Source organism: Rattus rattus, chromosome 11 (assembly GCF_011064425.1).
Source record: "Rattus rattus isolate New Zealand chromosome 11, Rrattus_CSIRO_v1, whole genome shotgun sequence".
Lineage (NCBI taxonomy): Eukaryota > Metazoa > Chordata > Mammalia > Rodentia > Muridae > Rattus > Rattus rattus.
The window spans coordinates 14,038,426-14,054,245 of NC_046164.1; the positions used below are offsets into that span (position 1 = coordinate 14,038,426).

The following is a 15,820-nucleotide window of genomic DNA, read 5'->3' on the forward strand; positions in this document are numbered from 1 at the left end:
GCCTCATAGAGCAAAAAAGAAAAACAAATGTGTTCAAGGTCTTTCCAAAGCAAAGAACAAGGTGTTTGAGATTTCACAGTTGCAAATCTGTGTCAATATTTGCTTCACCGAGTTGGGTAAATAAAACGGCCTCATTACCCATTCACGCGATGTGAAGAAAACTGCACACTGAGAAAAAAAAGTGGAACAAAAATATTCCTTCCTAATTCATACGTCAAGGAGGCAAGGCAGCGTTTTCATCTTGTCCACAAAGAGCAACCTTAAAACACCGACTTCTCCATCAAAACAGAAACCACTACAGCGTGCCAGCATTTGTCCAAGATTTTATTATCTTACCCTTTCTCCCACATTTCTGTTTAGTAAAAACACACCAATTGACTTTTCACTCGGCCGTGCGACGGGCATTGTCTTACTACAGCTCCATTTCCAGAACCCAATACCAGGGGCTGAGAGATTAAGTATAAGAAACCAGAAGGACAGTTGACCACTCTTGTTTGCTCGATGGCTTCTAGGGCCAAACCTACATTTTAAACACAAGGAACACTTCTAAAACGCGTGAAAGAAAGCCTCGCGTCCGCTCTAAACTTGGCTTCACCTCATTGGCGTCCACATGTCTCTGCACACAAGATGTTACTTCCTCTTGGTTTTGTGGCCCACAATCGCTTCAAACTGAATATTCTGTATACGGTTTATAGCTTTCAAGACACGTTCAGGAAAAAACCTGCATTAAAAGAGAGAGAGAGAGAGAGAGAGAGAGAGAGAGAGAGAGAGAGAGAGAGAGAGAGAGAGAGCTTTTTAACTTGAAGTTTCGCTGCCAGTGTTTCTTTCTGTTGTCAATTTAAAAGGCTCCCTGACACTCGCTTACCTGGCCCATATCCAGTTTCCCCTCTACTCTCTGCTTCTTCCTTAGTCTCCCCTCCCTCGCCCCCATCTGCGGTGATCTATATATAACATAGCACCACTCTCGCAATAGCAAAATCGGATGAGATTTTCTACCAATGATCGCCTAGAACTGACACCAAGCTCACTTCCGAAAATGGCAGCGTGTTCTGGAGGGGCAGAGAACTCAGAGTCCACCGCACACCGCCTTCCCCCTCTGCCTGTGTCCAGACCGATTACTTTAGAGAAAGAAAAACTAAAGAGCCTATTCAAAAGCTACTGCCTCTTAGCATATTGCGCTGCCCATCAGTTAAACACGGCCAACTGGAAATGAATACAGAAAACCATCAGCTGTCTATAATAAGACGCGGAAGGGTTTACACGGGCTGAAAACCTTGACATGTCAGAGGGTTATGTCCGAGAGGACAGAATAAGGAAGGGCATGCATGGAGTGGAGGGCAGGACAAGCGCTTTCTACACAGTATTTCCTATCATGTTGGTGTTGTTTACTAATGCAACATCTCCTTCTTTGTGAGCCCCTGGGTAGAGGGCAGATGGGAGAAGAGACAGAGGTGGGGGGTGATCCAGCTGTGGAGGGTAAGAAGGGAACTGACGCAGGCCCTTGAACAACAAGCCCAAAGATTAGTGTCTGCTTCTGTTCACAGAATCCAGTCTCTCTCTAAGAGGAGTCAAATGCAAAGAGAGCAAAAGCCCTGTTACCAGGGTAACACATCACCCAGAGAGCTGCTGTGCAGGAGGCAAGGGCTTAGAGACAGGTAACTGTTCTCACCCCAGGCACAGAAACCAATCATTTTTGCATCTTGGTCATATACATGAGACCTGTTTGAGCTGTGCAGAGGACATTAGTTTCAGGGCGTTTTGCCGTCTTTGAGGCTCATAAGCCTGGGGCAGGGGAAAAAAGAGAAACGATTCCACTGTAAGACTCTCGGATTGTAAATGAAGTGGTATAAAATTGTATGGAGTGGATTGTAAGACGTTTGAGATGCGCACTGTCGCCAAGAACCTTGAAAACTGAGCACCCGAGGGTTTAGGGAGAGTCACACAAGCATGGGGGACCGGAGTCCAATCCTCAGAACACACACACATAAACTCCTGGGCATAGTGGTTCTGCATTTGTAACCCTAGTGTTGGGGGCTATAGGCCCTGGGATATTCCTGGTGCTGAACATCTATCCTAACCAAACTGGTGAGTCCAGGTCTCAGTGAGAGACTGTATCGAAAGAAACAGGGGTGGGGGGAGGGAGGGAGGTAAGGAGGGAGGTAAGTAGGCCAGTAACAAGAAGAAGTAATTTTCACTAGGGAGGTGGGGAGTTTCCATAGCAGCATTTCTATTTGTGCTCCAGTGTCTCAGGGTTCTGTGCCGTACTTACATTTCCACTATTAGAGAGATATTGATACAGGACGGAACGAAGATCATTTTCTTGTTGGTAAGTATCCCATCAATCAGACTCCTTGCAACTTCATCCGGCTCTAACACAGGCCATAACCTGATGGAAAGGGGTTTGGGGGGGGGAGGGAGAGCTTATGCCCATTTATATCTTACTTCTTCCCTTGGATGCTAGAATTGAACCCAGAACTTCATACATACTAAGCATGTATTCCATCGTTGAGGCAAAACCCAAGCCTCTCGATTTATATTGTTTTTAATTAATTAATTTAGTTAATTAATTAACGAAGGAAGGAAATTATCTTGTCTCCTCACCAAATTCAGAATTAGGATTTAAAGTGTCCCAGGTTTCCCTTCTTGAACGTCACCCCTCCCCCTTCCACCTCCCACGCTGACGTCTTGTTAGCCCATCCTTATGCTCATGGGTCCAGTAGGTCTGTCTGTTACCTCACCAGGTCAAGTTAATTAAATCACAACAAGGTACGAGATAGGGAGGGGTGGGGCAGCCAGGGAACAAAATGGTGGGCATAGCATTACTCAGGGCCAGGAAGGAAACACTGGATTTCCAATGCCTGCTGGATATAAACAGAATATTCTAAGTCTGAGTACACTTCCTGTTATGTGTGAGTATCCACAGAGCTGATTCGTTTTGAGCTGTTTAGTCCTTGAGATTTGCTTCTCCTGCAGTTTTCTGGAGATTTAAGATCTGCGTAAAGAGCGTTCTGTTAGAGCTGACGGCGTGGCATTTCTCGATTCAAAGGTTGCACATGTGTATCAGCGAGAAGTGCTTATAACCTATGTCCAGTGTTGGAGTCGTTCATTAATGAAGACGAGAGAAAAACCAAAGCATAAAAATGGATTTTAGAGTTGGGGATTTGGCTCAGTGGTAGAGCGCTTGCCTAGCAAGCACATGGCCCTGGGTTTGGTCCCCAGCTCCAAAAAAAAAAAAAAAAAAAGAAAAAAGAAAAAAAGAAAAAAAATGGATTTTAGGTGTCACCCCAAGGTTAGCATGCCTAGGCATGGCTGTTGTGGGTGCTGGAACTGAATCCCATGAGACAGTCTGTGGTTTCCGCAGACTCACGTGTGATTGAGATGTCTGTGCTGAGGACCGGCAAACCCTCACACAGCAGCACGGCAAACCCTCACACAGCAGCGCGAGTCAATACCTTTTACATTATCCTGGCTCTGTGTCTCCCCTTCCTAGTTTTGCAATGGAGTTTTCAGTCCAGCCTTAGAGCCACATCTGACATGAGCATCTCAATGTCAGCCTCAGCAGGGAGGGGAGATCCAGGGTCCAGAGCCTGAGTGGGAACACTCCTGGGCCCTGGGCACTGCTGTGTCTGCAGCTAAGGTTGCTCCAGGCTCATGGCCAACCTAAACGTGTTCTTGGTTTCCTCCCTCATTGCATCTTCCCCTGGAGAGGTAGGATACTCCTGACCAAACGCATCGGATTCCACACTGAGCACCTGCCAGGATTTTAATGGGCCCCACTGTCCCACATAAGAAAGCAACTATGGGTTGAGATCATGCCACCGGATTAACTAAAACGAGCGTGTGACATACTTGTTAAGTACCTATGGCCTTCTCAAGAGTCCAGCGTTTAGGAGGGCTCCAGCTTAAAGGTCTGCACAACTCATTCCCCTCTCACCTGGTACTTGGGTTTTTGGTGAAGCCAGTATTCACGAACACAGGGCAGAGACAGGAGGTTTTGATACCGGTTTTCCCCAAGGTGTCCAGTTCTGCAGTCAGTGCTCTGTGGAAGCCCACAGCAGCGAACTTGCTGGAGCTGTGAGAAAAGCAGCCATCGGCAAAGGGGGCGGGGCGGGGGGGGAGGACGAGGACGGGGGAGGACGGGGACGGGAGGGGACGGGGAGCGGGCAGTCTCGGCTACCATTGAGAAGATAGCATCATTGGTCCCAACCTGCTACTCTAGTTTTTCTGAGAGGGCAAATGACCATTTGGTTTTCTTTTCTTAGGCATTACACAGAATTCTGAACAAGCACAATACCTGTTTTTTTCCCTTGGGGTGATGGGGATCGAACTCAAGGATCGATACATGGCAAGCATGTATTCATTCAACCATTGCTAACCCCCAGGCTTCTGTTTCTAATTTCTAAGTAGCAGTGTTAGCAAAAGGGCCACTTTGCAGATGGGTTTAATGTTTTTCACTGTGCATGTGACCTTTTCTATGGTCCAGTCAATGCTTCTTACTCAGGTTTTATTAGTTTTTAACCTTTTAAAACATTGCGAAGCTAACATTGACAAACTTTTGCGGGCGGAGCTCATTTCTCCTCCCTTGATTAGTGAGCTGATGTTTTCTCTCTTGTCGCTGGTAGCCTCATTGGTCTCCTAATTGTGTGCATTTGGAGTAAAGGGGCTCTTGACGGTGTTGGTAGGGTTGTGTTTGTATGTGCAACCTTTAGCCTTTTGTTCTTTCTGATTATAAAATGTAGGTAGCAAAACTCAACAGGTCAGCATATGCATAGTGACTTATTATCTACAAGGCTCTATGTAAGTTTTAACTGTAGTTTTTGTCCATGTGAAAAAAAAATCAGTGTTAGAAGTTATCTCTGTCTCTGTCTCCCTCTACTCTCTCTCTCTGTCTCTCTCTCTGTCTCTGTCTGTCTCCCTCACTGTCTCTGTCTGTCTCTCTGTCTCTGTCTATCTCTGTCTCTCTCTCTGTCTCTGTCTGTCTCTCTCTGTCTCTGTCTCCCTCTCTGTCTCTCTCTCTGTCTCTGTCTCTGTGTCTCTCTCTCTCTCTCTCTCTCTCTCTCTGTCTCTCTCTCTGTGTGCTCTCTGTGTGTGTGTGTCTGTGTGTATGTCTCTCTGTCTCTGTCTCCCTCTCTGTCTCTGTCTCTGTCTGTCTCTGTGTCATGTCTCTCTCTCTCTGTCTCTCTCTCACTGTCTCTGTCTGTCTCTCTGTCTCTCTCTGTCTCTGTCTATCTCTCTCTCTCTGTCTCTGTCTCTGTCTCTGTCTCCCTCTACTCTCTCTCTCTCTCACTGTCTCTGTCTGTCTCTCTGTCTCTCTCTGTCTCTGTCTATCTCTCTCTCTCTGTCTCTGTCTCTCTCTTTCTCTCTCTGTCTCCCTCAGCTCTCTCTCTCTCTCTCTGTCTCTCTCTCTGTCTGTCTCTCTCTCTCTCTGTCTCTCTCTCCCTCTGTGTGTGTGTGTGTGTGTGTGTGTGTAATGGAAACCTGAACTACATTGAAATTTAACTCATCTGTGGCCATGTTTAGTGTGTGAGGGATTGTTTAGTCCATGATCAAGTTTAGCTTTGAATATGCCTCTAAAGAAATAACACATGCATCTGCTACATCCACATATCCTGGTAAAATTGTTCCTGAGACCATCGTATAGCAGTAGGGAAACAAGATGCCAATAGCAGAGGTCGCAGGGATGTGCTGCAGATGGCGAGTGTGTCTGTGTCCCTGGGACATGGTGTGCACTGTCTGTGTCCCCGGGACATGGTGTGCACTGTCTGCATCTCCTGGGAAAGTGAGTGCTCCATTTCCTTCCCTCACACTCGCATGCACATAGGCCACGCTCTACCTCTGTGCTCGTGTTAGCTTCTGGGTGCTTTGCTTCCTACTCTGCTGTGTTTCTTCTCTCAACAGCTCCTCATTCTAGGACATAATGGAAACATACTCCATGGGGCAGTTTTCAGAAACCTAAGATAATTTAAATAATATTAAATCAAGTTTCCTTGCTTTAGAAGTCATTTGAAAATTAACCTAATGTACTAGGTAAATTCCCTATGTCCAAATTACCAAACTGTGAGCATTGAGGAAATTATGTTAATTAACCCCGTAATAATTCCCTATGAATAATCCCTAAGCTAATAAGCACAAGTGCACAGCGCTGTGAGCATGCGATACCTACCAATATGGGATGAGATAAGGAATCACTCTGTGGCCACACACTGAAGCCACTGTGACAATATGGCCAGAGTTTCTTCTCAGCATCGATGGAAGGACTGCTTTTATGATCTTAAGGTCCACATGAAAAGGAAAGAAACCGCACGGGGATTAGAGAGATTCCAGGCCAGGTGGTTTCATTTCCAATGCTTGCACTGAATCGGAGGAGGGGGCATTGGAAATCACACACTTGCAAGACTCTGAGATTAGGGCAGTACTCAGAATGCCGTCTAGATCATGCCCAGGAACTGTGGAGCGAGCATGCCCCCTCTTCCCTTGAGGAGTTGAGTAGCTCCCTCCTGGATTTGCCACATAAACAACATTGTTATTTTTCTCAGTGCTAGGGATCAACCCAAGGGTTTTGTGTATGCTAGGCTGAGCTCTGAGCCACATTGTCGAGGGGGACATCCACAGATGCAGGAACTGAAGGCTGATTTACCGTTTTACAAGTTCTTGGCTCCAGTTTGAGGAAAGAGAATCTGTACTCCCATCAAAGCAGTTGAAGTTCTATCCTGGCCCATAGCCACCATGCATAGGGAGGAGACACAAATCTCTTTCTTGAAACAGTATACATTATAGGATACATTCTTGGGAAACAAAAGATTTTTTGTTTCGGGGGGGAAAAAAGCCTCACTGTATAGCGGGAAATATCAGGACATTTTATAAGAATTTTACAGACCCACTCTTCAAATTCTATGTAAATTCCTAGAGCCCAGATTGCCAGGCCAAACCCCTACCAGCCCTGCCTGCAGATCTATATGGTGGCGATGAGAGCTCCTGTTTTTCTAAACCTCTACCTTTTGATATATCTTGTGACATAGCTATAATTTCCTATTAATTATTCGATAACTAATCTGCAGGCTCTCTCTGCCATGTGACTGGGATGTTAGTCGAGTCATGAGGGGCTGATGAAGGATGCTCTTCAAATCCAGGTTTGCTCCAGGTGCCATAGTAATATCGGGGCCCCACAACATTAATTCCTATAAATGCTCCCTCCAAAGGGTTGAGAAGCATACTTCAGTTTCTCACAAACCACCAATAGTAAGAAATCTTCTGACTCATCTCTCTACGCTCCAGAATTCCACAGATCTACCAGACTTATTCATCTCACAGCCAGTAGGCTGCTTATGACTGAGATTCGAATACAGACCACTGCAAACTTGTTAACTGACATAAAACATTTTGAGATTTTTTTTCCCTTTTGGTAACTCGATGGTGAAGTTCTCAGGCAGGAAGTTTGTAGATGATAATGCTAGGTCAAAATGTCTACTTATCTCAGAACCTAACCCAAAGTGTCCCCAACTCCTGCACGCATCTGAATAGTTGTTGTCTGTCTTTTCAACTCTAAACACCTGTGAAAGGAAGACACAGAAAGATGTATGCAGCACGCATCTCCTCTAAAATATTGGAAAGATGTACGGGGGAAATCTCAGCAAACCTCCACAAATATATATATATATATATATATATATATATATATATATATATATATATATATATATATATTTTTTTGGTAGACCTGGCTGGCACAGGCCAAGCCTTATGTTAGATTTTGTTTGAAAAAAAAAAAAAAAAAAGGGAGTTGGGGATTTGGCTCAGTGGTAGAGCGCTTGCCTAGGAAGCGCAAGGTCCTGGGTTCGGTCCCCAGCCCCGAAAAAAAGAAAAAAAATATTAACAAAACAAAAAATGGGGCTGGGGAGATGGCTCAGTGGTTAGGAGCACTGGCTGCTCTTCCAGAGGTCCTGAGTTCAATTCCCAGCAACCACATGGTGGCTCACAACCATCTGTAATGAGATCTGATGCCCCTCTTCTGGTGTGTCTGAAGACAGCTACAGTGTACTTATTTATATATAATAAATAAATAGATCTTAAAAAGACAAAGCAAAACAAAAAACCCTAACCCCCCCCCAATATTGTGAACTCAATGACGTCCTTGTACTGAAGAGATATCAGATACACACAATCATAAGTCTTTCTGACTTACTCACCCAAAAATGTCCTAGGATGTTGACCTCGAAGGTCTTGGTGATCTCCTCATCCTTGGTGCTAAGAAGGTCGGCTGGATAAATCGCCCCAGCATTGTTTACCACAATCTCTATGTCACCAACTTCTTTCTTTACCTTTTAAAATGCAGAGAATGCACACACAGGGTAAGTCATTCTCACAGAGCCCATGCTGATAGGGGGACAGACAGATAGAGACATTTTTATATTCTATGTTATAAGGATATACATTCCCCCATGTCAAACAGAACCAGAACATACACACTATTTATAGCTCAGCAGTTACACACTGGGTGTTCTGAGCTAACCACTCTACACCTTACCCCTAGCCATCCAAGGAGTCCAAGGTTGATACCAGCAGAAACTAGGCCAACTCAACATCCACTGCCCCTACAATCAGACAGCCTTTGTCCACACCCACTGCCATCTGCTGGCTGGGATGACATAGAAGACAGATATCTAAGATATCAATTCATCTTCCAAGAATAAAGAACAGCTTTAAGATGCCCTTTCTGTCTGTGGTCACTGGCTTTGGTGACAGCTAGCCTGGACACATGGCCATCTAGGCTTTTGTTATTCCAGTGCATGAGGTCTCAGAGTTCAGATGTGAAAGAACCAGGTCAGCAACACGAAGGGAACCCATCATGAGGTAGGGCTGAACTGTTTTGGTTACAACCTTAAATTGTGTGCCCAGTATATAATAGGTAGTGTGAAAGCTTATGAACTTAAATAAACAAGAACTGATGTTTGTGAGTTGGAGAGATGGCTCAGTGGTTAAGAGCACTGACTGCTCTTCCAGAGGTCCTGAGTTCAAATCCCAGAAATCACATGGTGGCTTATAACCATCTGTAATGGGATCTGATGCCCTCTTCTGGTGTGTGTGAAGACAGCTACACATACCTCACATACACTAAATAAGTAAATAAATCACACACATATATACATATATATATATACATATATATATGTATATATATATATAATTGATGTTTGTGCTGGTAAATGATACTTAAGTGTTACGTATTTACACTTAAAATTAAGTAATTAATCTTGGTGGTTCTTCGCACTGGCCACAGGATCTTTTTCTGGGCCACACCATCCAAGCTTTTATTTGCCTATCTATAGTGAGGCTAATGGGATTTAAAAAATTAAATCAGATTAGAAAAGGCAGTAGCTTATTGGAGAGTTTGGTTTATCATAAGCACTCGATGTTTGCTTTTTAAAAGAGTAGGTATGGATGGAGAGATGGCTCAGTGGGTAAAAGCATTTATTTTTGTTTTTCTTTTCCAGACCTGATAACCCCAAGATCCACATCATGGATGGAGAGATCTACTTTCAAAAGTTGTCATCTGAATTCCACATACACACTGTGGGGTATGTGTGCAGCGCTACACACACACACACACACACACACACACACACACACACAGAGCAAATAAATAAAATGCTTAAAAAGCCATTAACTGTGTTTTCCATAAAAGACTAGATTATACACAAACCAATAAAATCTCAGAGAGGAAATAAGTTAAAGAAAAAGTAAAACAAAATCTAATTTTAAAAAAGTTAGAAAAGATAACAAATTTTCTGCTGGTAAATCATCTTTCGTTTCCTCTGGGCCAAATTTTTGGTCACAGCAGATTTGATTCAAACTATGAAACAGTGAGAGTTGAGTGGCTATTAATACCAAGAAAGTTCTATATTTGTCCTCCTTCGGTCACAGCAACTTGACCGAGCAGCTGACGTCTACTGGAAGCCAAGCAGCTCTAGACGAAGACAACCTTTTCATTTCCCCGCTCAGTATCAGCTGATGCGGAGGGTTATATGTAGACACATGCATCCCGGTTCTCACCTGATCCACAGACTTGTAAATCTCTGCCCGGTTGCTGCAGTCCACCACAAACACGTGCACGACAGCCCCCAGTTTCCTGCATTTGGCCGCGGTTTCCTCAACACCGTGCTGGGGCCGGCAGTGGGGGTGGAGTAAGGGGGCGGGGTGGGGGGGGAGGCAAATTCGAGAAAAGATCAGGCTCTTTAAAATACTTTAAAATCCTTGTTCAATTAATCTGCTTATGTGAACTCATTATTTAATTACATTGACTAATTAACTGCCAAAGTAGCAGCGGAGCCTGGAGCCAAAGAAAAACAATCCCTTCCGGTTAAGGCTTTTGCAGTTTTTCATCTTGGCCTGGGCTGCCTGTCTAGAGTGATGATGTCATAGCATGAAGGGCATCCCATAAGTCCTCGAAGACGCTGCGCCTCACAGTGTAGGGAAGATGTCTGAGCATGGAGGACAGAAGACTGGTCCACTCGATCGGCACACGGTTGTGGAGCAGCACCCACTGCTGGCAGTAAAGTGCTGAGCCACCATCTAGCGGCCACTCTAGTTGGCTTCCACTGACAACTTGGGTTCATGCCCCTGGTGCCAGGAGAGAGTCTTATCCAAGAAAAGCTTCCATGGGGAAACTGTTACTACACGTGCCAATCTTAACTGGGTATTTAATCTTCTGGAGCTTTGGAGGGGAAAAGGCCAAGAGCCAATGGTTGAATTCTCACTAAGGTGAGAATTGCGCACAAGTCCTCTAAGACATGGAGACAGCTTATTTTTAGTCTAAATTCAGAAGCCTTTTACCTGAGATTGTCCTACCATGGTGTGTGTGTGTGTGTGTGTGTGTGTGTGTGTGTGTGTGTGTGTTTTCTCTCTTATTGTTTTAGACCAGTTGTCACTCTCTATCCCTTGCTTACCATGTGCACCCCAAATCTGGCTTCCAACTCAGGCCAATCCTCCTGCCTCAACCTTCTGAATATTGCAATTACAGGTGTAAATCATCACCCTTGACTTTTTGTTTTGTTTTGTTTTTTAACTTACATTTCAGGAAAATGTGAATTCTTTTTAAGTTTTGACACCTATTGATTTCATAGTGAACAGTATGGGGTTCAAATTCTTTTTTAAAAGCATACTTTCCCCTCTAATGGTTGTCCCCATTTCTCTGTGATGAAGAGTGAAGATGCCCAGGAAGCTCGCTCTTGTGCATGCTGGGATGGCAATCATGTAGCCATCATGCGGGCTGTCCCTGAGTGGATGGTGGTTTTGGCTATGCTGGTTGCCTCCCTCTGACCCGTTTGCATTTCCCCATCTTGGCTAAACCACGAAGCAACAATAAGAGTCTCAAAGAACAGACTTTAAGGGGGTTTAGGATGTCGCTTCAAAACCAACTGTCCCTTCACATAGACTTGGGATAGGCTTCCACATAGGGCATAGGTCTGCATGGGACTGTGGAATAGAGATGTGGTCTGGCTAGGAAAGTTTTCCACTAATGCTGGCTTCATTTCCACTAATGAAGGCTGCCTACCGCCACATGGCCAAGCTGTTCTCCTCACTAGTCTCATACAGCTGCAAGGAGAGGCAGTAACCAGAGGGTCAAGCGAAGATTTGACTGAAGAAGAAACAATGTATCAGTGTTACTTTCTTCAGTAGCTCAAGCGAAGATTTGACTGAAGAAGAAACAATGTATCAGTGTTACTTCAATAGCTAAGCAAATGATTGAACCGAAGAAGAAACAATGTATCAGTGTTACTTTAATAGATAAGCAAATGATTGAACTGAAGGAGAAACAATGTATCAGTGTTACTTTCTTCAGTAGCACAGCCTTCAGCAAGCTGTCCCTACTCCTGTAATAAGCCCTCATCCAAGCTCAAGTTAGCAATCCTAACTAAATTCATTAGCTCACGCACATACGGAAGATATGAAAGACCAAGGAGACGGTTAGAGAGGGGATCAGCAAGAGTGTAAGGGGACCAGAGATAATGATGGGCTGAACAGTGAATTTGATCAGAATACACATGTCTAGAAAGCTTAAGGTGAAGCCCGGTATCCTGTATGAGCAATAGATGCTAATAACTTGCAAATTATCCAGCCTTATAACTAATCTGGAGCATAGCAGAATGCAGCTCTTTGTCACTTTTGCACAGGAAACATCTGGGGTGTCAATGCCCCTGTGTGTTGCTAATCCCCATGTCCTTTTTAATAGTGTACAAATTAGTGTGATCCGTGATGGCATTCCCACACACAAGGCATGACAGCCCATGCTTACTGTCTTCTCCTACACTCTTTTGTCTCTTGCTATAGCTCCACCTGTAACCAGGGCTGGGTTCTAACTTGCAGGAACCCTCTTGCCTTGGATCCTCCAGTGCTAGGGCCAGAGCAGAGTGACCATGAGCGCCCTGCCTCCCATCCCTCGTTTTGTGAGCCTGGCTCCTTTTTCACCTAATGTTTTAGTGACCTCCAGTTTCGTCCAATGTCCTTCAGAGTGATCTCATTCTTCCAAAAGACTGAACTATGTTCTATGTGTGAAAAGCACATCTATGGATGGGCACCTAGGCTGGTTCTACGATTTTACTATTGAGTCCTTTTGTGCTTCTTAGATTTGCCCTTCATTCCTTGAATACACATGAACGCTTTCATCCCTGGTTACCTTCCTGCAGCCCTTCCCCCCGCTGGCCTCCCTTGTTTCAAGTCTCTGTGTCACTGTTTTTTAAAGTCAGGGGCTTCTCTGTGGCCTTGCATCTCACCGTTTAAGGGAAAGGAGCCAGCATCAATGGAAAGCTGGCCCCTCAGTGAACAGGGGAGCCAGAGTTACGCTTGCAGCTTTGTGGCCAAATCATTTGATGTCTTAAATGTTTAATCACGACATTCAAGAATTCAAAGAGAGTTTACAAGGTAGAGTACTCAGTTTTCAGGAACAGAAAAAGAAGTGGAAGTCATCTTTGATGTGACCTCTTGCTAGTTTTACTCTTTCTGTGCCTGAAAATTTTCAAATTAAAGGAAATGTACTAAGTTAAGTATTGATGCCTTCCCACCAGGCACACTTGGGTGGTGATCTGAAAGATTCATGAAGCTTTTTCATGACATATTCTTGTTTATATATATTTTTTACAAGGGTCTAAGATCAGCAGACTCAGGTTTTCAACTCCAAGAAGACTGCCTAGGATCTCTGCAGGATTTGCTAATCTCAGAATCATCTCCATGTACCCCGTTAGCCCATCTTGCCCACAGACACCTGTGTCTGCTAAACAAAGATGCACAGTGCATCTCGGGATTCTTCACTGCTCAAAATGAACCAAAGAGCATTCGAAGGCTGGGGAAAGTGTGAGCTAACTGCAGATGGCAAAGAACATAAAAACAGGGTTACCTGAAGCCAAGCAAATCTCAAGGAAACCTTTGGAAACTGCTCAACAAACAAACAAACAAACAACACCCCGAGTTTCTCCAGTGTGAGCCACACTGTATGTGTGTCTTGTATGTGTCAGCCCAGACGTTTGGTTTTGATTTTCTTGTAGTGCTGGGCTTCAAACCCAGCCACAGGTGGATCTACTATCTAGCTTGTATATGCTAGATAACTGCTGTGTCCCTAGTCCAGTTCTTCAAAGATTACAGTCCCAGAGACAGCTTCTTGTGGCACATATTTTTACGGTACATTACGTGTGGGAATGTGCATGTTTAGGAGAAAGTGACATAAGATATCAATGCCTTCAGACTTAAGGGTAGTTAAGACCATTTATAAATAAATAAGAGGTTAACAACTTCTCAGAGATGTCCAAACGAAAGCCTGGCGGATATGTAGACATTACCATATGTGGTGCTGGGCACGCACCAGGCCACCTTAAGTACTTAAAGTGTTACTCTCTTCATGGACTCTTCTTGCTCAGGATCTGGCAATTCTTTTTTTTTTTCCCGCTAAAAGTCAGATGTGAGTGTTTTAGGGTTGCTTGCGTGTGAGTGGAGGCACCAGGGGGTTTCTACTGTAAGTCCTTCGTGTACTTTTTGTTTTGAGAACCCCTCAACTGTGTAAAAACCTTGAGTGGCAGCTGTGACTCAATGGTGAGTGTTCGCCTGGCATGTAATAAGTCCCGGCTTCGGCCTATCACAGAAAGGAACAAATGAATAACCGAATAAATGAAAATTTAAAAACACAAAAGTTATTCCTAGCTTCAATAAACTGCCTATTGGCCAATTTGGTTGTTGGCAATAATCGTCTGTGGGTTTTGTCTCCCTCCGAGGTTTTATTCCAATTGTAAAGATTTTTTAAAAAAATTGAAGTTGAGGTAAGTTACGTGGCTTGCCTAAGTTCAGCAGCTGGGAGGCTTCCTGACCCCTTCGTCTCGTTATCATATTGTACACCATGATAGAAACAAACAAACAAAACAAAACGCCCCAGGCTTAGTTCTCCAGTGCATTGGTTCTGCCTAGCTCTCACATCCCAGGGATCTAGAAAGGCTCCGGTGATTTATTAAAACTTTGAAAACGGAAAGCACAAAGAAAAGCCGACACTAAGTCAAGTGAGCAGAGAAACCTACGCCTTATTATTTTTGTGACATTAAAAGGGTGGCAGAAACATGCTTCCTTACCTTATTAATATCCCACAGGACCAATCTGCTTTTCCGCTTTGCAAATTCATAAGCCGTCAGCCTGCCTATTCCGTGTCCAGCTCCCGTGATGAGAACAGTCTGTCCGGCCACAGACTTTCTTCTCTGGGGAATGAAGAACTTTACCAGTGACTCCAGGTAGGAGTAGATGATGATGCCCACCAGCAAGAGAAGCTCCAGGATGAGGTTCATGGCTCTGAGCTGCTCTCTCCCTTGGACTCTGTTCTCCTAGCAGACGCCCCTGCACGGAGCTCCACAGAGAGCCCTGTCAGGTATCGTGGACTGCCAGAGAAGAGGCAGACTTTGACTGTGTCCCCTGACAAATCAGATACACCATTGGTTTTTGAAATAATGCCAGTCTCTAACATAAGCACAGCATAGGTCAGGGAACCCAGTGGGTTGTGCCCTTTGGACCTGCTTATCTGAAAAACAGTTGTGTTCCATGTTTCAACACAAAACTTCACTTCTCAAAGTTATTCTGGAAGGATTGCATCAGCTAATGGTCTGTTATCATTTTGTGTGTGTGTGTGTGTGTGTGTGTGTGTGTGTGCATATTAATGAAACTTTAAGGGATTAGTGAGAGGACTTAGCAGTCAAAAGTGCTTGTCATGTAAGCCTCACCTGAGTCTGATCCCCAAATCCAAAGTGGAGGGAGACAACCAACTCTACACACACACAAAGAGAGAGAGAGAGAGAGAGAGAGAGAGAGAGAGAGATACACACACACACACACACACATATACACATGTCCACGCACAAGCGTGCATACACACACACACATATACACACACACATGTATACACAGACACACACACACACACACACACACACACACACACACACACACACACACACACACACACACACACAGACACACACACACACACACACACACACACACACACACACACACACACACACACACACACACACACACACACACACATACACAGACACACACACATACACACTCACACACACACTCACACACTCACACACACAGACACACACACACACATACACACACACACACACACACAGACACACACACACACATACACAGACACACATACACAGACACACACACACACTCACACACCCACACACACACACACACACACACACACAGACACACACACACACACACACACACACACACACACATACACACACAGACACACAGACACACATACATA

At 44.5% G+C, this 15,820-nt stretch overlaps 1 protein-coding gene across 1 annotated transcript; it reads right to left on the minus strand.

The window, feature by feature from the left end:
- Positions 1–306: 306 nt before the first annotated feature.
- Positions 307–15,322, minus strand: LOC116912673 (17-beta-hydroxysteroid dehydrogenase 13). The gene is made up of 7 exons (XM_032916790.1): positions 14,607–15,322; positions 10,051–10,158; positions 8,187–8,318; positions 6,164–6,270; positions 3,935–4,072; positions 2,270–2,386; positions 307–721 (listed from the first exon to the last, which is right to left on the minus strand). Exons 1-7 carry the CDS (start codon positions 14,814–14,816, stop codon positions 631–633), a joined length of 903 nt encoding a protein of 300 aa, XP_032772681.1. The 5' UTR covers positions 14,817–15,322; the 3' UTR covers positions 307–630.
- Between the last annotated feature and the right edge of the window lie 498 nt (positions 15,323–15,820).

Coding starts and splice junctions, on each gene's coding strand:
- LOC116912673 (XM_032916790.1), bottom strand. CDS start 14,816: ATGAACCTCATCCTGGAGCTTCTCTTGCTGGTGGGCATCATCATCTAC. Junction 6,271..8,186: donor ACATCCTAGGACATTTTTGG/GTGAGTAAGTCA, acceptor GTGGACCTTAAG/ATCATAAAAGCAGTCCTTCC. Junction 722..2,269: donor ATCTCTCTAATAGTGGAAAT/GTAAGTACGGCA, acceptor CTTTTAATGCAG/GTTTTTTCCTGAACGTGTCT.